The sequence below is a fragment of the Bos taurus genome, chromosome 2, assembly GCF_002263795.3.
Source record: "Bos taurus isolate L1 Dominette 01449 registration number 42190680 breed Hereford chromosome 2, ARS-UCD2.0, whole genome shotgun sequence".
Taxonomy (NCBI): Eukaryota; Metazoa; Chordata; class Mammalia; order Artiodactyla; family Bovidae; genus Bos; species Bos taurus.
In genome coordinates, this window is record NC_037329.1 from 89,752,292 (window position 1) to 89,777,085 (window position 24,794).

Genomic DNA, 24,794 nt, shown 5'->3' on the forward strand with positions numbered 1-24,794 from the left:
GGGTTACCTGCCCCATGGCATGTGGGATCTTCCTGGACCAGGGATCGAACCCATGTCCCCTGCATTGGCAAGTGAATTCTTAACCTCAGGACCACAAGGGAAGTCCCCAAACTAATATGTTATATTTGAATAAGCACTCACAGTTTGCAAAGCATCTTGACAGAAATGTCAGTGAATCCTTACAGCCACCCTCTGGAGGACATGGTTTAGTCACTGATCCATTTTATAGATGAGTAAGTTACAGATGTAATTTCTTCAAAGCCACACTATCATGAACTTCATCCTGTATACACTGGCTTATATCCATGTTCTTGCTGGGTCAAGAAAACACAACAGCTAGCCTCAGTCCTCCCGGAGAAGGCAATGGCAACCCACTCCAGTACTCTTGCCTGGAAAATCCCATGGACGGAGGAGCCTGGTAGGCTGCAGTCCATAGGGTGGCTAAGAGTCAGACACGACTGAGCGACTTCACTTTCACTTTTCACTTCTGTGCATTGGAGAAGGAAATGGCAACCCACTCCAGTGTTCTTGCCTGGAGAATCCCAGGGATGGGGGAGCCTGGTGGGCTGCCATCTATAGGGTCGCACAGAGTCGGACACGACTGAAGTGACTTAGCAGTAGCAGCCTCAGTCCTCATCATCTGATAGAGAAAAAGGTGTGTTATTAATGGGAAATGCCAGCTGGGATCTCTTCAGACTGTGTCCATTGGGTGAGTGTTGCCTGAATATTTTAAGGGATCCTCTGTCTTTGTCTGAGGCCCATCCAGGTCTGGTGTTCTGATTGGCCTTATGCTTGGCCTTGAGAACCTGTATGGCTTTTGGATCCACTTCCAGCTTTATTCTTTTTCCTTCTCTTCTTCTAGACCGCAGATTCCCATCTCCTTCTTAGCTCTTGTGTTAGTGTAAGTTAGCCTTCTTTCAGGACCAGACAAGGTTTAGACCCGTATGTGGGTGGAAGAGTCAGGACTGAAACTCAGACCTTGTGATTCCAAGGCTTTCTCTTTTACCCAGTTTCATGCAGTGGCCTGCTGACTGCCTTGCGACAGCCCAGCCAGAGCCTGCAGGCAGCCCAGATCAAAGCAAGAAATTAAGTAAGGTGCAGGATAGCATGGGTTCTGTTCAGCCCCTGCATACAAGGATGGAAAGGGAGGAAGTGGCTTTCTTTCAAGGGCTTTGATAATGGAGTCAATCTATCAGTGAAAAGAGGCTTTTGAGGAGACTAACAAGTAAACAAAAGAGCTTTGAGTCTGGTGTTTCTCTGTTTGCTTCTGCCCCCTAGAGGAGAGAATGCTCCATGATTGGAGAGTGACTCCTGAAAGGGAGAGTTTGGAATAAAGCAGAGGGGATTGCACTGGGGTCCCTGTCCAGGTTCTCTCATGGTACAGCCCCACCTGAGCACAGAACTGGGCACTGAAGCCTTGCCTACACCCTCAGAAACCTTGCCTAGCGGGAGGTGCTGCTGCGCCTTGTCTACCACTCCGGGACCCTATGTAGACAAGTGAGGTTGCTTGTCATAGGATTTTAAAGAGATTGGCACCTTCTTTATATCTCTTCATTATGGCGTTTTGTACACACACACACACACACATATATACATATAATTCATTGGTTTTTTTGCCCTTACCTCCTGGTCTGGCAGAAGAACAACAGTGAATAGCTTAACTACATTCTTGCTGCTACTACTGCTGCTAAGTCACTTCAGTCGTGTCCAACTCTGTGCGACCCCATAGACAGCAGCCCACCAGGCTCCCCTGTCCCTGGGATTCTCCAGACAAGAACACTGGAGTGGGTTGCCATTTCCTTCTCCAATGCATGAAAGTGAAAAGTGAAAGTGAAGTCGCTCAGTCGTGTCCGACTCCTAGCGACCCCATGGACTGCAGCCTACCTTCTCTGCTCAGGACCTTTAAAGCCTCAGAAAAGAAAATGTTAGTTGCTCAATCGTGTCCAACTCTTTGCAACTCCATGGACTGTAGCCCTCCAGGCTCCTTTGTCCCTGAAATTCTCCAGGCAGGAATACTGGAGTGGGTAGCCATTTGCTTCTCCAGGAGATCTTCCCAACCCAGGAATAGAACCTTCACTGCAGATAGATTCTTTACCGTCTGAGCCACCAAGGTAAAGCCTCAAACTATGACACAAAAAGCAGAAACAGACCATGTTTAGAATTGTGATCCAGTGTCTCTTGAGCTTTCCTTACTCCTGTGTTTTTCATCTTTCTTTTTCCAGACATTCTTCGGGACACCTTCACTTCCCTGGGCTATGAAGTCAAGCATTTCTTATATCTCACTGTGAAAGATATAACCAACATTCTACGCCAAGTTGCCCAGATGCCCCAGCACCAAGACTCTGACAGCTTTGCGTGTATCCTGGTGAGCCGAGGGGGCTCCCAGAGCGTGTTTGGCGTGGATCAGACTCACTCTGGGGTCCCTTTGGATCATATCAGAAGAATGTTCATGGCAGACACGTGCCCCTCTCTCTCAGGGAAGCCAAAGCTCTTTTTTATTCAGAGCTATGTGAAATCAGAGGGCCAGCTGGAGGACAGCAGCTTCCTGGAGGTGGACGGGCCGTCAGTGAAAAGTGCAGACTCCAAGGCCAGACAGCCTGGGCCCTACCAAGATTTGATTCACCGAGAAGCTGACTTCTTCTGGAGCCTGTGCAAAGCAGATGTGTCCCTGCTGGAGGGGCCCTCCAGCTCACCCTCATTGTACCTGAAGTGCCTCTCCCAGAAACTGTGGAAAGAAAGGTGAGCCGCCCAATCTGTGATGGATCCTGGCCCCAATTGTTTATTTTCTGCTGCCAAGATGGAAGGGCCTTCCCAAGTGGTGCTAGTGGTAAAAAAAAACCCACCTGCCAACACAGGAGACATAAGAGATGTGGGTTCGATCCCTGGGTTGGGAAGATCCCCTGGAGGAGGGCATGGCAACCCACTTCAGTATTCTTGCCTGGAGAATCCCGTGGACAGAGGAGCCCGGCAGGCTACAGTCTTTAGGGTTGCAAAGAGACGGACATGACTAAAGCGACTTAGCACGCACACATGCGCCAAGATGGAAGTGCCGCTGTTTGATGCCCTTCTCTTCAGGGGGATTTTTTTCATTCCTTGTTGCAGTTGCCTTAAGAGTCTGAGATAGATTCAGCACAGTTTATGAATGCTTTGTGCCTTAGAAGGATATTTAGTAGAGCTTGTGGTTTGGATATTTTTCTTCAAAATTAAGAAATGTTTATTTTTTCATATTACAAAAGTAATGCATGCTTCTTACTGGGAAGAAAACCACCACCACCACCACCACCACCAAACCATGAGATATAGATGCTGAAAGCAGAACATAACAAGCAGTTTTAATCCATCTTACCAGAACCAACCTGTTAACCAAATCTCAATATATTACCTTCCAGATCTTTTTTGGATCCCATACAATTATACATAAGCATGTGTTTTAAGCCAAAATGAAATCATAATCTACTGTTACTTTATAACATGCTTTTAGTTTGTGTAACAGCTTATTTTTACATGTCAGGAATCACATTTCTATAGCATTTTACTACCTGCAGAGTAGTCCATAATATGGTTACAGCATAATTTCCTTGGCCAGTCTTTAGTCTTTGCTCAATATTTTGCATTGGGCAATGTTTTTACATCTTTTTAGGTCAGTATTTGTGCTTATTCTTAATTGTTTTATTGAAGGGAAAATTCCAAGAAGTGGAATTACTGTATCAAATGACAAGATGTTTTTACATCTTTTTAGGTCAGTATTTGTGCTTATTCTAAATTGTTTTATTGAAGGGAAAATTCCAAGAAGTGGAATTACTATGTCAAATGACAAGCATTAAATTATTAAATTACTGTGTCAAATGACAAGCATTAAAAAATATGTTTATTTATTTATGACCTCACTGGGTCTTCCTTGCTGCACTCAGGCTTTTCTTTAGTTGCAGAGAGTGATGGCTGCTCTTCCTTGCAGTCTGCGGACTTCTCATTGCAGTGATTTCTCTTGTTGCAGAGCACAGGCTCTAGAGTACGGGCTCAGTAATTGTAGCACACAAGCTTAGTTACCCTCTGGCATGTGAAATCTTCCCAGATCAAACGCTTGTCCCCGGCATTGGCAGGCAGACTCTTAACCATTGGACCACCAGGGAAGTCCAATAAGCATGTTAAAAACCTTTGATACATCTTATCAGATTGTCTTCTAGGACAGTTAGACCAGCTTTTAAAAAAATTTTGGCCATGCCATGTGGCTTGAGGGACTTTAGTTTCTCAATCAGAGATTGAACCCAGAACCCTGGTAGTGAGAGCATTGAGTCCTAACCACCAGACTGCAGGGAATTCCCATAGGGCTGCTTTTATGAGACTGTCTACATCCCTGAGTTTTCACTAATACTGTGTGCTCTTTTATTTCCCCACGTCTTGACAATTTGATGGGTAAAAAATGGTACCAGATAGTACAGGTTTGCAAGTCTTTGTTGCTTGGACATTTTTGATGATTATTGGCAAGAATACTTTTCTAAGGGAACCATCAGCAGTCTGGTGTTCCTTTAGGGGGAAGCAAGCCTCACTGTGCCTCAAATGAAGATTAGTAGTCCCTTTTCAGTTGCCCACTAATTACAATTTAGAGTATCTCCAAGTCACTTGTGAAAGGCATCTTTCGTCGCTTGGGGGACCCCAGGAATAAATCTCAGGGCCTGGGACACCTAGCCTCCTCAAGGATGGCTCAACAGTAAAGGGAGGGCTAGAGCAGAGGTGACTCAGCCTTCCAAGGTGGAAATGCCATGGGCCAGCCACATCGTTGGCCTGTCCTTTTACATTCATCCTGCATTTGCACAGAGTTGCCTCTTGGGGGAGGGGACTGTGGTCATCAAACCAGACTGCTGCAAACCTGTTTAGATCATTTGCTAAGCAGCTTGTAGACTATTTAGAAAGGGACAGTTTTACAGCACTTTCATATCTGTGAGTTGATTTCATTCTGATGATAATCTGTCTCCTCATTGATAATTGCATGGGATTAATTTTTGCCTTCTACGTTCCCTCCAGAAAGCACTCGCTCCTGGAACTCCACACTGAACTCAACCGCCTGGTGTATGATTGGAACAGCAAAGTGTCTGCTAAGGAGCGATACTATGTCTGGCTGCAGCACACTTTGAGAAAGAATCTCTTCCTCTCTCACAAATAAAAAGTCAACATCATGGCGGGTGAGAACCTGCTTCCTGTTGTATCTCCATATGGCAGAAAGCGCAGAGAACAGGCTGTCTTGTGTCTCTTTCCTTGGGCTTCCCTGGTGGCTCAGTGGTAAAGAATTCACCTGCAATGCAGGAGTGAGTCACAGGAGACGCAGGTTCAATCCCTGGGTCAGGAAGATCCCCTTTGAGGACGCATGGCAACCCACTCCAGTATTCATGCATAGAGAATCCCATGGACAGAGGAGCCCAGCAGGCTACAGTCCATGGGGTCCCAAGAGTTGGACACAACTTAGCAACTAAACTACCACCATCCAAAAACAGTGGAGCATTTTTTGCAAATGTTCATGAAACATTTACCACAACAGACTATATTCTGGGCCATAAAATAATATATTTAAGAGGACTGAAACCACACAAAATATATTCTCAGACTATGAAGAAATTAGCCTAAAAATAGCATCTGAAAAATCTACAAATATTTGGAAATCAGACAGCACACTTATAAATACCCCTGTTCAAAAAAGTCTAGGGAAATTGGAAAATATCTTTAATTGCATACAATGAAAATACAAATAGCAAAATTTGTGGCATACAGCTAGTAAGATTGATCTCTAGTTCGGCAGAGTTGGAAAGAATCAGACACGACTGAGCTACTGTGCGTTCTAGCACGCATGCACTAGCTAGAATGATAAGGGAAAAGGCACACAAATTAGGAGTGTTAGTAAGGAAAGACACCACTACAGATCCCATAGGGACATTAAAGCTGAAATTTTTATTGGCAGATTTATGCTCATAAACTTTTATGAAATTGACTATATCCTTAAGAGACAAACTGCCAAAGCTCACTCAAGGTGCAAAGAATCACATGGACAGAGGAGCGTGGCGGGCTACATGGGATCTCAAAGAGTTGGACATGGCACATATGCATACCTTTCCTCCTTGGATTGGAGAGCATGACCTGGAAGAGTATTATTGCTTAAAATATCCCGAAAGGGGGACCTCCCTGGCAGTTCAGAGATTAAGACTCTGTACTTCCACTGCAGGGGACTTGAGTCTGATCCTTTGTTGGGAAACTGATCCCATGTGCCACTTGCCACTTGGAGGGAAAAAAAAAAAAATACAAAGCAAAAAACAAAACAACAATAAAAGTTATTTATTAAATTATATTAAATTATATTATGTTGTCTGTTTACTTTTGTCACTTTTGTTAATACCATTTGTCAGCTCACAGATTTCAAGGAGAAGAGCGTTAAGGGTTTGCTTGTGTGTTTTGCTCACTGGCAAGGGTTATGGAGTGGAGTAGAAGCACTTTGATTCCAGGAGCAGGCCTTCAAGATGAGAGGAATAAGGACTTGCCATCCCTTGCCTACTTCACAGAATTGTTCCAAGGATGAAATGAGAGAGCCTTTATGATCATACCCAATGGCTGCACTGCTGATGCCATGCGCACATAGCTGTTATTATTAATAGCACACTGTGGAGGAGTTATTTTGAAAACGTTGAATCAAAGCTTGAAAACTGGTAAGGATTTTGGCAGGTTGAGATGGAGAAGAGAATACGTTGCAGAAGAAACAGATCAAATGAAGGAGCAGGGGAAATGCAAGGCATGTTTTAAAAACCGTGAGTGTAACTTTTAGCTGGAGTGTAGAATGTGAACAATGGTGACAAGCCAGGAGATGCCTGGCATGTGGTTGGCATGTGAAAAGCTGAAAAGACTAAAAGAGCTGTCTTTTAGTCAGCTCTCATGTAAGTTGTTTTTCCTCACTTTAATGGTGGAGTTTGAACTACTTTGACACTTTTGTTTATAAACATTTGATTATTAAATGCCTTATTTCATTGAGTATAGTTTTTAAGTAAAGTTTTTTAGGCATGCTAAAAGAGAATTATATTAGGAGAATATAATTATATTAGAGAATTATATCAATATAATGGATATTCATGTACCCACAACCCAGCTTAAAGGAAATGTTCTAAAATCTTCAGAGAAGACTCTGAAGATATTGCTTAAGTAATAGCCCTAAATATAAAAGAGATAAATATATTAAAATACTTCAAACTTTATAATAATCCCCCAACTGAAAATTCATCCAGTGTTCAGTAATAGGGGCATAATTATGCTGAAAAGTCCAGTGGTTGGAATTCTATATAACTGTTAAAATTATATATACAAATAATAAAGGCTTACATAAGTTGTTCTTAGCTCATCACACAAATTATCTCATTTAATCCTCAGAACAGCTCAGTGAGGTAGGTATTTTTGTCCCCTTTATTATTTATTCCCACTTTATAGATGAGGAGAGTGAACACAGTAATATTAAGTAGATTATCCGTGGTCACCCTAGCTGAGGATATAAACTCAAGCCATAATCAGAGCATTTAAAAAAGTATTTATTTATTTATTTGGCTGTGCCAGGTCTTAGTTGCAGCACATGGGATCTTCAGGCTTCATTGTGGCATGCAGGGTCTTAGTTGCAGCATGCAGGAATTTTTAGGTGTGATATGTGGGATCTAGCTCCCTGACCAGGGATTGAATCTGGGCCCCCTTGGGAGTGTGGGGTCCTAGCCACTGGACCAGCAGGGAAATCCCAACAGAGCCTTTACTTTTATAGTAAGTATATTTAAAGCAAAAACAAACAAACAAATGTCTCAGGAAAACAAAAGCCCAGAAAGAAATATTCCAAAAGTGGTGTACTGATGACAGGACTATGGCTGATATTTTTTCTGTTTTCCAAACCCTCATCTCTACATATTTGAGAATACTGCTTTCTAGAGTAAAGACTAGGTAATTCTTTCAACTTTTGACTCATTGGTTCTTCGGTGCTAAAGAAACAACTCTTCTCTAGTTCTGTCTTCACTTCTCTGTCTGGTCTTTAATCTTTTTCAGTAGCAGGATGCCTATTCTCAGGGCTGCTGTTCTAGGCCACTGGCTAGAAGGACTGACTCATCAACCTCAGTTCCACTGCAGCCCCCAACCCCTTCCATCCTTTTCCATGAATGAGCCATGGTTGGTGTCACTTGACACCTTCTGTCTGCAGTTTGAAATGGGGATCTCTTTGCTAAGATTCTAGGAGCAAGTTTTCAGGATTGAGGTCAGCCTTGTCAGTTTGTCTGTGTAGCAGACCCTGCTTACTGTCCCAAATACCATTCTCTTTATCCCTAGTAATAGAAGTCTTAATTTGATACTGAGCACAAAGCCTCACAGAATACAGCCTAGATGTCTAGGTTGTGCTACCATTAAAGAGTTCAGTTCAGTTCAGTTTAGTTGCTCAGTCGTGTCCGACTCTTTGAGATCCCATGAATCGCAGCACGCCAGGCCTCCCTGTCCATCACCAACTCCCAGAGTTCACTCAGACTCACGTCCATCGAGTCAGTGATGCCATCCAGCCATCTCATCCTCTGTTGTCCCCGTCTCCTCCCACCTTCAATCTTTCCCAACATCAGGGTCTTTTCAAATGAGTCAGCTCTTTGCATCAGGTGGCCAAAATATTGGAGTTTCAGCTTCAGCATCAGTCCTTCCAATGAACACCCAGGACTGATCTCCTTTAGGATGGACTGGTTGGATCTCCTTGCAGTCCAAGGGACTCTCAAGAGTCTTCTCCAACACCACAGTTCAAAAGCATCAATTCTTCGGCGCTCAGCTTTCTTCACAGTCCAACTCTTGCATCCATACATGACTACTGGAAAAACCATAGCCTTGACTAGATGAACCTTTGTTGACAAAGTAATGTCTCTGCTTTTTAATATGCTGTCTAGGTTGGTCATAACTTTCCTTCCAAGGAGTAAGCGTCTTTTAATTTCATGGCTGCAATCACCATCTGCAGTGATTTTGGAGCCCCAAAAAATAAAGTCTGACACTGTTTCCCCTGTTTCCCCATCTAATTGACATGAAGTGATGGGACCAGATGCCATGATCTTAGTTTTCTGAATGTTGAGCTTTAAGCCAACTTTTTCACTCTCCACTTTCACCTTCATCAAGAGGCTCTTTAATTCTTCTTCACTTTCTGCCATAAAGGTGGTGTCATCTGCATATCTGAGGTGATTGATATTTCTCCTGGCAATCTTGATTCCAGCTTGTGCTTCCTCTAAACCAGCGTTTCTCATGATGTACTCTGCATATAAGTTAAATAAGCAGGGTGACAATATACAGCCTTGACGTACTCCTTTTCCTATTTGGAGCCAGTCTGTTGTTCCATGTCCAGTTCTAACTGCTGCTTCCTGACCTGCATATAGGTTTCTCAAGAGGCAGGTCAGGTGGTCTGGTATTCCCATTTCTTGAAGAATTTTCCACAGTTTATTGTGATCCACACAGTCAAAGGCTTTGGCATAGTCAATAAAGCAGAAATAGATGTTTTTCTGGAACTCTTGCTTTTTCAAGGATCCAGCAGATGTTGGCAATTTGGTCTCTGGTTCCTCTGCCTTTTCTAAAACCAGCTTGAACATCTGGAAGTTCACGGTTCATGTATTGCTGAAGCCTAACCCTCCTACAAATGCTGTAGACCTGAGTTCAATCCCTGGGTCTGGAAGATCCCCTGGAGGAGGGCATAGTGACCCACTCCAGTATTCTTGCCTGGAGAATCCCAATGGACAGAAGAGCTGGTGGGCTATAGTCCATGGGATCACCAACAGTAGGACACGACTGAAGTGATGTAGCACACATACACACGGTTTGGCTTATACCTTGTTATTTGATTAAAATATTTATGCCTGTTTTAAGTTTAAAATAAAAATTTGCTTAGATCATTTTAATTTGTAATTATTGTTTTAAAATGTATGCATGGTTAAAAATGTAATGTTAAAACCTGAACTGATCAGCCTGATATTCTGTGATGACCTCAAGGGGTAGGATGGTAAGAGGAGATGGAAGTTAAGAGGGAGGAGTTATGTATATACACTATGACTGATTCATTTTGTATGGCACAAGTCAACATTGTAAAGCAATTATCCTCTAATTGAAAATAAATAAAAATAAAATTTAAAAACCTGAGCTGACCTAAGTTTTTGATATGTCTGGTGGTGTCATTTATTTTCTTTTATATTTTTGTGTTAGAGAGATGGAGATGCTTTCTTTGTTAAGACATTAGTAGGACTTGGACACTGTCCTCATAGGAGAGGTAATCCTCATAACAGATGTAATCCACAAGGAAGAGTTCTAACTGAATTATTAATATAGACCACCTTTTGGACCTGGTTTACAGTGGGTAAGAGTTTGAAAAATACATACACAGAACTGGGTATAAAAAAGAAATAGTAAATCTGCACATATGTTTAGGATTACCAAAGATAATGACTCCAAAGGACCCACTGTTTGTAAATCCACAATTTCTTGTTTCCCAGCCAGACCCTTTCTTGTCTACAGCATCCCCAGAGGTGGAAATGTAGTACTCAATCAAGACCATTAAGTGAAATGTCTGATTTTTCAAGAATTTATTCTCTCCTCTATTCCAAGAAACACTTACACTAAACATCTTCTTGTGCCATACCAAAGCTACCAGACCCATGCATTCAAATTTTTCCACTTTGGCTCTATCAAATACTTGATAAGCAAACATTCAAGAAATACAAATTCTCTTCAACAAATTCCTCTGCAATATCAGCTGGTATACACCAAGGACCACGGATTAATTGAACTCCCCACTAGATACATGGAGGGTCACCTAAAACGTAGGTTACAGGTGAACAAGTACTTGTATATACATGCTCATAGCAGTAAATTCACAGCAGTTGGAAGCAACTCGAATGTACATCAGCAGATGAATGGATTCAGCATACGTGGTATATCCATAAAATACAGTTATTTATCCATAAGAAAAAATTAAGTACTGATCAATGCTACAACACAGATGAACCTTGAAAACATTATGCTAAGTAAAAGAAGTCAGGCACAAAAGGTCACATATTGTATGATAGCATTTATGTGAAATACCCAGAATAGGTAAATCCATAGAGAAAAATAGCAGATTAGCAGTTGCCAGAGACTGGGGTAGGGGGTATTGGGGAAAGACTGCTTACGCGGGGACAAGGTCTCCTTTGAGGTTCTTAAAATGTTTGGAACTAGATAGAGGTAATGGTCGCATCAACACTGTAAATGTGCTAAATGTCACTGAATTGTACGCTTTAAAATAGTATATTGTATGTGAATTTCACCTCAAATTTTTGAAAAAATGGAAAAAAAGAGAAGATTAAGATAATTTATTAGTTGTTCCACAAACATTTCTCCCCAACTTTTTTTCTTTTTTAAGACAACTTATTTTTTAGAATAATTTTAGGATTACAGAAAATTTGTACAGAAAGTACACCTTGCATTATTGTGGTACAGTTGTTACTATTGAGGAACAATATTGATACATTTGTATTAAACTAAAGTCTACTAGCATTTACATTAGGGTTCACTCAGTGTTGTACAGCACCTGGTTTTGACAACTGCATATCAGGTATGTACCATTAATGTACCATACAGAACATTTTCACTGCCCTAAAAATACTTTGTGCTCCACTTACTCATCCTTCTCTCCCTCTAAGCCCTTGACTACCACTGATCTTTTTACTTTCTTTATAATTTTGCCATTTCTAGAATGCCATACAGTATAATAGCCTTCTCAGACTGACTTCTTTCACTCAATAAAATGCATTTAAAATTTCTCCATGTCTTTTCACAACTTGATAACTCAGTTCTTTTTACTTCTGAATAATACTTCATTGTTTAGATATACCAGAGATTGTTCACTCACTTACGGAAGGATATCTTGGTTGCTTCTAAGCTTTGGCATTATGAATAAAGCTGTTAGAAACATTCGTGTGCTGATTTTTGTGTGAATGTAGGTGCTCAACTTATTTGAGTGAATACGCAGGAGAGAAATTGCTGTATTGTCTGGTAACCCTATGTTTAACTTCCAAAAAAATGAAAAGACTGTATTCCTAAGTGGCTGTACTATTTGGCAGAGTTCTTTTGCTCCACATCCTTGCCAGCATTTGGTGGTGTTAGTGGTTTGCATTTCAGCTATTTTAGTAGATCTGTAGACTCTTGCCTGGAAAATCCCATGGACGGAGGAGCCAGGTAGGCTGCAGTCCATGGGGTCGCACTGAGCGACTTCCCTTTCACTTTTCACTTTCATACATTGGAGAAGGAAATGGCAACCCACTCCAGTGTTCTTGCCTGGAGAATCCCAGGGACAGAGGAGCCTGGTGGGCTGCTGTCTATGGGGTTGCACAGAGTCGGACATGACTGAAGTGACTTAGCAGCAGCAGCAGCAGCAGCAGTGATATTATATGTATATATATATATATGTTTTAATTGAAATATAGTTGATTTACGTGTTATATTCATATTCTTTTAATTTGCAATTATTTAATAACAAGATGATGAGTACTTTTTTAATCCTTATTTGACATCCGTATATCTTCTTCCAACCAGGAACTGAACCTGGGCCCTTGGCCCAGTGAAAGTGTGGAGTCCTAACTACTAGACTAACAGGAAATTCCCCATATATCTTCTTTGTTGAGATATATATCAAAATCTTTTGCCCATTATTTTTATTTTTAATTGGAAGATAATTGCTTTGCAGTGTTGTGTTGATTTCTGCCATATGACAATGCAAATCAGTCATAAGTATACATATAACCCCTCCTTGAGTCTCCCTCACACCCTCCCATCCCACCCCTCTAGTTGGTCATAGACCACCAGGCCGAGCTCCTTGTGTTATACAGCAACTTCCCACTTGCTATCTATTTTTGGCATGGTAATATATATATGTATATATATATATATAACATATATACATATAATATGGATTCTTTACTGTCTGAGCCACCAGGGAAGCCTGTGTGTGTGTGTGTCTGTGTGTATACACATACATATATTTCAATGCTATTCACTCAACTCATCCCACCCTCTCCTTCCCCTCTCAGGTCCATAAGTCTGTTCTCTATGTCTGCCTCCATTGCTGCCCTGCAGATAGGCTCATCAATACCATCTTTCTAGATTCCATATATATGTGTTCATATATGATATTTGTTTTTCTCTTTCTGACTTACTTCACTCTGTATAACAGGCTCTAAGCTCATTCAGATCAGTTCAACTGACTCATACTTGTTCCTTTTTATGGCTGAATAATATTCCATTGTATATATGTACTACAACTTTATCTGTTCATCTGTCGATAGATGTCTAGGTTGCTTCCATGTCTGGGCTATTGTAAATAGTACTGCAATAAACACTGGGGTACATGTGTCTTTTAGAATTATAGTTTTCTCAGGGTATATGCCAAGGAGTGGGATTGCTGGGTCATATGGTAGTTTTATTTCTAGTTTTTAAAGGTCTCTGCACACTGTTCTCCATAGGGGCTGTATCAATTTATATTCACACCAAAAGTGGAAGAATTATCCCTTTTCTCCACATCCTCTCCAGCATTTATTGTTTGTAGATTTTTGGTGGTGGCCATTCTGATCAATGTGAGGTGATACCTCATTGTAGTTTTGATTTGCATTTCTTTAATAAGGAGCAATTTGAGCCTCTTTTCATGTGTTGGCCATCAGTAAATCTTCTTTGGAGAAATGTCTGTTTAGGTCTTCTGCCTACTTTTTAATCAGGTTGTTTGTATTTCTAATATTGAATTCCTTCTATATTTTGGAGATTAATCCTTTGTCAATTGCTTCATTTGTAATTATTTTCTCCCATTCTGAGTGTTGTCTTTTCATTGTTTGTTGTTTCCTTTGCTGTGTAAAAGCTCTTAAGTTTAATTAGCTCCCACGTGTTTGTTTTTGTTTCTATTTCTAATATGCTAGGAGGGGAGTCAAAGATTTTACTGCAATTTATGTTAAAAAGTGTTCTGCCTATGTTCTCTTCTAAGCATTTTATAGTTTCTGGCCTAACATTTAGGTCTTTAATCCATTTTGAGTTTATTTTTGTATATGGTGTTAGGAAGTTTATGCATCAGTTCACTTCAATTCAGTCGCTCAGTCATGTCTGACTCTGTGACCCCATGAATCGCAGCACGCCAGGCCTCCCTGTCCATCACCAACTCCCGGAGTTCACTCAGACTCATGTCCTTTGAGTCGGTGATGCCATCCAACCATCTCATCTTCTGTCGTCCCCTTCTCCTCCTGCCCTCAATCTTTCCCAACATCAGGGTCTTTTCAAATGAGTCAACTCTTCGCATGAGGTGGCCAAAGTATTGGAGTTTCAGCTTCAACATCAGTCCTTCCAATGAATACCCAGGCCTGATCTCCTTTAGGATGGACTTATTGGATCTCCTTGCTGTCCAAGGGACTCTCAAGAGTCTTCTCCAACACCACAGTTCAAAAGCATCAATTCTTCAGCGCTCAGCTTTCTTTATAGTCCAACTCTCACATCCATACATGACCACAGGTAAAACCATAGCCTTGACTAGATGGACCTTTGTTGACAAAGTGATCTTTCTGCTTTATAATATGCTGTCTAGGTTGGTCATGACTTTTCTTCCAAGGAGTAAGGTCTTTAAATTTCATGGCTGCAATCACCATCTGCAGTGATTTTGGAGCCCAGAAAAATAAAGTCCAGTTTTCCCAGCACCACTTATTGAAGAGGCTGTCTTTTCTCCATTATGTATTTTTGCCTCCTTTGCCAAAGATAAAGTGCCCATAGGTGCATGGGTTTATCTCTGGGCTTTCTGTCTTGTTCCATTGATCTATATTTCTGTTTCTGTGCTAGTACCATACTGTCTTGGTTGCTGTAGTGTTGTAGTATAGTCTGAAGTCAAGAAGGTTGATTCTTCTAGCTCCCTTGTTTCTCAAGATTGCTTTAGCTATTGGGGGTCTTTTGTGTTTCCATACAAACTGTAAAATTTTTTATTCTAGTTCAGTGAAATACGCCATTGGTAATTTGATAGAGACTGCACTGAATCTGTAGATTGCTTTGGGTAGTATAGTCATTTCACAACATTGATTCTTCCAGTCCAAGGACATGATACATCACTCCATCTGTTTGTGTCATTTTTTATTTCTTTCATCAGTGTCTTATGGTTTTCTGCATACAGTTCTTTCATTTCATTAGGTAGGTTTATTCCTAGGTATTTTATTCTTTCTGTTGCAGTGGTGAATGGGATTATTTCCTTAATTTTTCTTTCTGAGTTTTCTTTGTTAGTGTATAGGAATGAGAGGGATTTCTGTGCATTAATTTTGTATCCTGGGAATTCATTAAATTCATTGATTAGCTCTAGTAATTTTCTGGTGGTATCTTTAGGTTTTTCTATCTATGATATCATGTCATCTGCAAACACTGAGAGTTTTACTTCTTTTCTAATCTGCATTTTTTTCTTTTCTTCTCTGATTGCTGTGGCTAGGACTAGTGGCAAGAGTGGGCACCCTTGTCTTCTTCCTGATCTTAGAGGAAATACTTTAAGTTTTTCACCATTGAGGATAATGTTTGCTGTGGGTTTTTCTTACATGGGCTTTTTTATGTTGAGGTCAGTTCCTTCTATACCCATTTTCTTGAGAGTTTTTAATCATAAATGGGTGTTGAAATTTGTCAAAAGATTTTTCTGCATCTATTGAGATTACCATATGGTTTTTATCTTTCAGTTTGTTAATATGGTTTGTCACATTGATTGATTTGCATATATTGAAGAATTCTTTTTTTTTTATTTTATTTTTAAACTTTACATAATTGTATTAGTTTTGCCAAATATCAAAATGAATCCATCACAGGTATACATGTGCTCCCCATCCTGAACCCTCCTCCCTCCTCCCTCCCCATACCATCCCTCTGGGTTGTCCCAGTGCACTAGCCCCAAGCATCCAGTATCGTGCATTGAACCTGGACTGGCATCTCATTTCATACATGATATTTTACATGTTTCAATGCCATTCTCCCAAATCTTCTCACCCTCTTCCTCTCCCACAGAGTCCATAAGACTGTTCCATACATCAGCGTCACTTTTGCTGTCTCGTACACAGGGTTGTTGTTATCATCTTTCTAAATTCCATATATATGCGTTAGTATACTGTATTGGTGTTTTTCCTTCTGGCTTACTTCACTCTGTATAATAGGCTCCAGTTTCATCCACCTCATTAGAACTGATTCAAATGCATTATTTTTAATGGCTGAGTAATACTCCATTGTGTATATGTACCACAGCTTTCTTATCCATTCATCTGCTGATGGACATCTAGGTTGCTTCCATGTCCTGGCTATTATAAACAGTGCTGCAATGAACACTGGGGTACATGTGTCTCTTTCCCTTCTGGTTTCCTCAGTGTGTATGCCCAGCAGTGGGATTGCTGGATCATAAGGCAGTTCTATTTCCAGGTTTTTAAGGAATCTCCACACTGTTCTCCATAGTGGCTGTACTAGTTTGCATTCCCACCAACAGTGTAAGAGGGTTCCCTTTCCTCCACACCCTCTCCAACATTTATTATTTGTAGACTTTTGGATCGCAGCCATTCTGACTGGGGTGAAATGGTACCTTATAGTGGTCTTGATTTGCATTTCTCTGATAATGAGTGATGTTGAGCATCTTTTCATGTGTTTGTTAGCCATCTATATGTCTTCTTTGGAGAAATGTCTATTTAGTTCTTTGGCCCATTTTTTGATTGGGTCATTTATTTTTCTGGAGTTGAGCTGTAGGAGTTGCTTGTATATTTTTGAGATTAGTTGTTTGTCAGTTGCTTCATTTGCTATTATTTTCTCCCATTCTGAAGGCTGTCTTTTCACCTTGCTGATAGTTTCCTTTGATGTGCAGAAGCTTTTAAGGTTAATTAGGTCCCATTTGTTTATTTTTGCTTTTATTTCCGATATTCTGGGAGGTGGGTCATAGAGGATCCTGCTGTGATGTATGTCAGAGAGTGTTTTGCCTATGTTCTCCTCTAGGAGTTTTATAGTTTCTGGTCTTATGTTTAGATCTTTAATCCATTTTGAGTTTATTTTTGTGTATGGTGTTAGAAAGTGTTCTAGTTTCATTCTTTTACAAGTGGTTGACCAGTTTTCCCAGCACCACTTGTTAAAGAGATTGTCTTTAATCCATTGTATATTCTTGCCTCCTTTGTCAAAGATAAGGTGTCCATATGTGCGTGGATTTATCTCTGGGCTTTCTATTTTGTTCCATTGATCTATATTTCTGTCTTTGTGCCAGTACCATACTGTCTTGATAACTGTGGCTTTGTAGTAGAGCCTGAAGTCAGGTAGGTTGATTCCTCCAGTTCCATTCTTCTTTCTCAAGATTGCTTTGGCTATTCGAGGTTTTTTGTATTTCCATACAAATTGTGAAATTATTTGTTCTAGCTCTGTGAAGAATACTGTTGGTAGCTTGATAGGGATTGCATTGAATCTATAGATTGCTTTGGGTAGTATACTCATTTTCACTATATTGATTCTTCCAATCCATGAACATGGTATATTTCTCCATCTATTAGTGTCCTCTTTGATTTCTTTCACCAGTGTTTTATAGTTTTCTATATATAGGTCTTTAGTTTCTTTAGGTAGATATATTCCTAAGTATTTTATTCTTTCCATTGCAATGGTGAATGGAATTGTTTCCTTAATTTCTCTTTCTGTTTTCTCATTATTAGTGTATAGGAATGCAAGGGATTTCTGTGTGTTGATTTTATATCCTGCAACTTTACTATAGTCATTGATTAGTTCTAGTAATTTTCTGGTGGAGTCTTTAGGGTTTTCTATGTAGAGGATCATGTCATCTGCAAATAGTGAGAGTTTTACTTCTTCTTTTCCAATTTGGATTCCTTTTATTTCTTTTTCTGCTCTGATTGCTGTGGCCAAAACTTCCAAAACTATGTTGAATAGTAATGGTGAAAGTGGGCACCCTTGTCTTGTTCCTGACTTTAGAGGAAATGCTTTCAATTTTTCACCATTGAGGATAATGTTTGCTGTGGGTTTGTCATATATAGCTTTTATTATGTTGAGGTATGTTCCTTCTATTCCTGATTTCTGGAGAGTTTTTATCATAAATGGGTGTTGAATTTTGTCAAAGGCTTTCTCTGCATCTATTGAGATAATCATATGGTTTTTATTTTTCAATTTGTTAATGTGGTGTATTACATTGATTGATTTGAGGATATTGAAGAATCCTTGCATCCCTGGGATAAAGCCCACTTGGTCATGGTGTATGATCCTCTTAATGTGTTGCTGGAGTCTGTTTGCTAGTATTTTGTTGAGGATTTTTGCATCTATGTTCATCAGTGACATTGGCCTGTAAATTTCTTTTTTTATGTGTGATGTCTTTGTCTGGCTTTTGTATCAGGGTGATGGTGGCCTCGTAGAATGAGTTCAGGAGTGTTCCTCTTTCTACAATGTTTTTGGAAGAGTTTGAGAAGGATAGGTGTCAGTTCTTCTCTAAACATATGATAGAATTCACCTGTGAAGCCATCTGGCTCTGGGCTCTTGTTTGTTGGAAGATTTTTTATCACAGTTTCAATTTCAGTGCTTGTGATTGGTCTGTTGATAATTTCTATTTCTTCTTGGTTCAGTCTTGGAAGGTTTTACTTTTCTAAGAATTTGTTCACTTCCTCCAAGTTGTCTATTTTACTTGCATATACTGCAAGGAGATCCAACCAGTCCATCCTAAAGGAAATCAGTCCTGAATATTCATTGGAAGGACTGATGTTGAAGCTGAAATTCCAATAGTTTGGTCACCTGATGAAAAGAACTGACTCATTTGAAAAGACCCTGATACTGGGAAAGGTTGAAGGTGGGAGGAGAAGGGGATGACAGAGGATGAGATGGTTGGATGGCATCACTGACTCAATAGACACGAGTTTGAGTAAACTCCGGGAGTTGGTGATGGACAGGGCATGCTGCAGTCCATGGGGTCAGAGAGAGTCAGACACGAGTGAGTGACTGAACTGAACTGATTTGCTCTTAGTAGTCTCTCATGATCTTTTGTTTTGATTGATTTGAGCCTTCTCCCTTTCTTTCTTGATGAGTCTGGCTAATGGTTGGTCAATTTTATCTTCTCAAAGAACTAGCTTTTAGTTTTTGATCCTTGCTATTGTTTGCTTCATTTCTTTTTTATTTATTTCTGCTCTGATCTTTTATGATTTCTTTTCTTCTGTTAACTAGGTGGGAGGTTTTTTGTTGCTGTTCTTGCTTTAGTGTAAAGTTGCCTTGAGAACCCCATGAACAGTATGAAAAGGCAAAATGATAGGATACTGAAAGAGGAACTCCCCAGGTCGGTAGGTGTCCAGTTGGCTACTGGAGATCAGTGGAGAAATAATTCCAGAAAGAATGAAGGGATGGAGCCAAAGCAAAAACAGTACCCAGCTGTGGATGTGACTGGTGATAGAAGCAAGGTCCAATGCTGTAAAGAGCTATATTGCATAGGAACCTGGAATGTCAGGTCCATGAATCAAGGCAAATTGGAAGTGGTCAAACAGGAGATGGCAAGAGTGAACGTCGACATTCTAGGAATCAGCGAACTAAAATGGACTGGAATGGGTGAATTTAACTCAGATGACCATTATATCTACTACTTCGGGCAGGAATCCCTCAGAAGAAATGGAGTAGCCATCATGGTCAACAAAAGAGTTCAAAATGTAGTACTTGGATGCAATCTCAAAAACAACAGAATGATCTCTGTTCATTTCCAAGGCAAACCATTCAATATCACAGTAATCCAAGTCTATGCCCCAACCAGTAATGCTGAAGAAACCGAAGTTGAACGGTTCTATGAAGACCTACAAGACCTTTTAGAACTAACACACAAAAAAGATGTCCTTTTCATTATAGGGGACTGGAATGCAAAAGTAGGAAGTCAAGAAACACCTGGAATAACAGGCAAATTTGGCCTTGGAATATGGAATGAAGCAGGGCAAAGACTAATAGAGTTTTGCCAAGAAAATGCACTGGTCATAGCAAACACCCTCTTCCAACAACACAAGAGAAGACTCTACACATGGACATCACCAGATGGTCAACACCGAAATCAGATTGACTATATTCTTTGCAGCCAAAGATGGAGAAGCTCTATACAGTCAACAAAAACAAAACCAGGAGCTGACTGTGGCTCAGATCATGAACTCCTTATTGCCAAATTCAGACTGAAATTGAATAAAGTAGAGAAAACCACTAGACCATTCAGGTATGACCTAAATCAAATCCCTTATGATTATACAGTGGAAGTGAGAAATAGATTTAATGCCTAGATTTGATAGATACAGTGCCTGATGAACTATGGATGGAGGTTCGTGACATTGTACAGGAGCCAGGGATCAAGACCGTCCCCATAGAAAAGAAATGCAAAAAGGCCAAATGGCTGTCTGAGGAGGCCTTACAAAGAGCTGTGAAAAGAAGAGAAATGAAAGCAAAGGAGAAAAGGAAAGATATCAGCATCTGAATGCAGAGTTCCAAACAATAGCAGGAAGAGATAAGAAAGCCTTCCTCAGCGATCAATGCAAAGAAATAGAGGAAAACAACAGAATGGGAAAGACTAGAGATCTCTTCAAGAAAATTAGAGATACCAAGGGAACATTTCATGCAAAGATGGGCTCGATAAAGGACAGAAATGGTATGGACCTAACAGAAGCAGAAGATATTAAGAAGAGGTGGCAAGAATACACAGAAGAACTGTACAAAAAAGATCTTCATGACCCAGATAATCACGATGGTGTGATCACTCACCTAGAGCCAGATATCCTGGAATGTGAAGTCAGGTGGGCCTTAGGAAGCATCACTATGAACAAAGTTAGGGGAGGTGATGGAATTCCAGTTGAGTTATTTCAAATCCTGAAAGATGATGCTGTGAAAATACTGCACTCAATATGCCAGCAAATCTGGAAAACTCAGCAGTGGCCACAGGACTGGAAAAGGTCAGTTTTCATTCCAGTCCCAAAGAAAGGCAATGCCAAAGAGTGCTCAAACTACCACACAATTGCACTCGTCTCACAAGCTAGTAAAGTAATGCTCAAAATTCTCCAAGCCAGGCTTTAGCAATACGTGAACCGTGAACTTCCAGATGTTCAAGCTGGTTTTAGAAAAGGCAGAGGAACCAGAGACCAAATTGCCGACATCCTTTGGGTCATAGAAAAAGCAAGAGAGTTCCAGAAAAACATCTATTTCTGCTTTATTGACTATGCCAAAGCCTTTGACTTTGTGAATCACAATAAACTGTGGAAAATTCTGAAAGAGATGGGAATACCAGACCACCTAACTTGCCTCTTGAGAAATCTGTATGCATGTCAGGAAGCAACAGTTAGAACTGGACATGGAACAACAGACTGGTTCCAAATAGGAAAAGGAGTACGTCAAGTCTGTATATTGCCATCCTGCTTATTTAACTTATATGCAGAGTACATCATGAGAAACACTGGACTGGAAGAAACACAAGCTGGGATCAAGATTGCCAGGAGAAATATCAATAACCTCAGATATGCAGATGACACCACCCTTATGGCAGAAAGTGAAGAGGAACTAAAAAGCCTCTTGATGAAAGTGAAAGAGGAGAGTGAAAAAGTTGGCTTAAAACTCAACATTCAGAAAACGAAGATCATGGCATCTGGTCCCATCACTTCATGGGAAATAGATGGGGAAACAGTGGAAACAGTGTCAGACTTTATTTTTGGGGGGCTCCAAAATCACTGCAGATGGTGGTTGCAGCCATGAAATTAAAAGATGCTTGCTCCTTGGAAGGAAAGTTATGACCAACCTAGATAGCATATTCAAAAGCAGAGACATTACTTTGCCAACAAAGGTCCATCTAGTCAAGGCTATGGTTTTTCCAGTGGTCATGTATGGATGTGAGAGTTGGACTATAAAGAAAGCTGAGCGCTGAAGAATTGATGCTTTTGAACTGTGGTGTTGGAGAAGACTCTTGAGAGTCCCTTGGACTGCAAGGAGATCCAACCAGTCCATTCTGAAGGAGATCAGCCCTGGGATTTCTTTGGAAGGAATGATGCTAAAGCTGAAACTCCAGTACTTTGGCCACCTTATGTGAAGAGTTGACTCATTGGAAAGACCCTGATGCTGGGAGGGATTGGGGGCAGGAGGAGAAGGGGACGACAGAGGATGAGATGGCTGGATGACATCACAGACTCAATGGACGTGAGTCTGAGTGAACTCCGGGAGTTGGTGATGGACAGGGAGGCCTGGCATGCTGCAATTCATGGGGTCGCAAAGAATCGGACATGACTGAGCGACTGAACTGAACTGAACTGAAGTTGTTTATTTGATGTTTTTCTCATTTCTTGAAGTAGGATTGTATTGCTATAAATGTCCCTGTCAAAACTGCTTTTGCTGCATTCCATAGGCTTTGGGTCATCGTGTTTTTGTTGTCATTTGTTTCAAGGCATTTTTTTTTTTTTTTTACTTCCTCTTTGATTTCTTCAGTGACTTTGGTTATTTAGAAGCATATGGCTTAACATTCATGTTTTTGTAATTTTTACAGTTTGTTTTCCTGTAATTGATATCTAACTTCATAGCATTGTGGTCAGAAAAGATGCTTGATTGATTTTAGTTTTCTTAAATGTACCAAGGCTTGATTTGTGACCCAAGATGTGATGTACCTTGGAGAATGTTCCGTGTGTATTTGAGAAAAAGTGTATTCTGCTGCCTTTGGATAGAATTTCCTGTGGATAGCAATTAGGTCTATATGTGTTATTCAATGTGTCATTTAAGGTTTGTGTTTCCTTATTAATTTTCTGTCTGGATGATCTGTCCATTGGAATAAATGTGTCTTAAATTCTGCTATTATTGTGTTGCTATCACTTTCCCCTTCTATAGTTGTGCATTTGCCTTAAGTATTGAGATGTTTCTATGTTGGGTGCATACATATTTATATAATTGTTATATCTTTTTGGATTGATCCTTTGATCATTATGTAGTGTCCTTCCTTATCTTTTGCAGCAGTTATTTTAAAGTCTATTTTGCCTAATATAAGTATTACTACTTCAGCTTTCTTTTGATTTCCATTTACATGGAATATCTTTTTCCATCCCTTTATTTTCAGTCTCTATGTGTCCCTAGGTCTGAAGTGGGTCTCTCGTAGGCAGCATATACACAGTCTTATTTTGTCATCTATTCATCCAGTCTGTGTCTTTTGGTTGGGGCATTTAATCCACTTACATTTAACAAAGCTATTGATATGTATGTTTCTATGGCCATTTTCTTAATTGTTTTAGGTTTGTTTTTTGTGAGTTTTTTCCTTCTCTTATGTTTCCTGCCTAAAGAAGTTCCTTTAGCATTTGTTGTGAAGCTGATACTGTGGTGCTGAATTCTCTTAGCCTTTGCTTGTCTGTAAAGCTTTTGATTTCTCCATCAATTCTAAATAAGATCTTTGCAGGATAGAATAATCTTGGTTGTAGGTTTTCCCCCTTTCATCACTTTAAATATATCCTACCACTCCCTTCTGGACTGTAGAGTTTCTGCTGAAAAATCAGCTGATAGCCTTATGGGGATTCCTTTTATGTTATTTTTCACTTTTTTACTTTCCTCTTGATGTTTTTAATATTATTTCTTTGTATTTAGTTTTTGTTAGTTTGATTAATATGTGTCTAGTGTTGTTGCTTGGAGAATCCCAGGGATGGGGGAGCCTGGTGGGCTGCCATCTATGGGGTCGCATAGAGTCAGACACTGAAGCGACTTAGCAGCAGCAGCAGCAGCAGTGTGTTTCTCCTAGGGCTTATCCTCTATGGGACTCTCTGTGTTTCCTGTCCTTGGGTGACTATTTCCTTTCCCATGTTAGGGAAATTTTTGACTATACTCTCTTCAAATATTTTCTCAGACCGTTTCTCTTTCTCTTCTTCTGGGACCCCTATAATTTGAATGTTGGTGCATTAAATCTTGTCCCAAAGGTCTCTGAGACTGTCCTCAATTCTTTTCATTCTTTTTTCTTTATTCTGCCCCTTCACGGTTATTTCCACCATTCTATCTTCCAGCTCACTTATTCATTCTTCTGCCTCAGTTATTCTGTTACTGATTCCTTCTAGAGTATTTTTAATTTTAGTAATTGTGTTGTTTATCACTGTTTGTTTATTCTTTATGTCTTCTTGATCCTTGTTAAATACATTTAATACATTCAAATAAAATAAATACATTAAATAAAACACATTTAATACATTATGTGTTAATAGTTTAGTCATGTCTGAGTCTTTGCAACCCCATGGAGTGGTAGCCTGCCAAGTTCCTCTGTCCATGGAATTTTCCAGGCAAGAATACTGGAGTGAGTTGCCATTTCCTTCTACAGGGGATCTTCCTGACTCAGGGATCAAACCCAGGCCTCCTACATTGCAGGCAGATTCTTTACCATCTGAGCTACCCCAGAAGCCCATTAATACATTAAATAGAATAAAATCCATTCTGCTTTCAAGATTTTGGAACTTCTTTATTATCATTACTCTAAATTCTTTTTCAGATGGGTTTCCTATTTCCTCTTCATTTATTTGGCCTTGTAGGTATTTACCTTGCTCCTTCAGCTGTAACATATTTTTTTGTCATCTCATTTTTTTTTTTTTTAATGAGTGGGACTGTGTTCCTCTCTTATTAATTGTTGGCTTAAGCTTTCCAGCACCGGAGTTTGTAGGCAGTTGGGTAGAGCTAGGCCTTGGTGTTGAGATGTGGACCTCTTGGATAACTCAGTGTAGTTAACATTCCCTGGGGCCTGATGTTCTTTGTTAGTCCAGCAGTTTGAACTTGGTGTTCCCACCACA

At 40.1% G+C, this 24,794-nt stretch overlaps 1 protein-coding gene across 9 annotated transcripts in view; it reads left to right on the forward strand.

Moving 5' to 3' along the window:
* The window catches only part of CFLAR (CASP8 and FADD like apoptosis regulator), a 58,270-nt gene extending 48,118 nt beyond the window's left edge, over positions 1-10,152 (forward strand). For all 9 annotated transcript variants that reach the window (XM_005202603.5, NM_001012281.2, XM_024999538.2 and 6 more), the window contains 2 exons: positions 2,223-2,739; positions 5,023-10,152. In XM_005202603.5, the coding sequence (XP_005202660.1) occupies positions 2,223-2,739; positions 5,023-5,161 (656 nt within the window). In that variant the 3' untranslated portion in view covers positions 5,162-10,152. The remainder of the gene's footprint in view (positions 1-2,222; positions 2,740-5,022) is intronic.
* Positions 10,153-24,794: the final 14,642 nt, after the last annotated feature.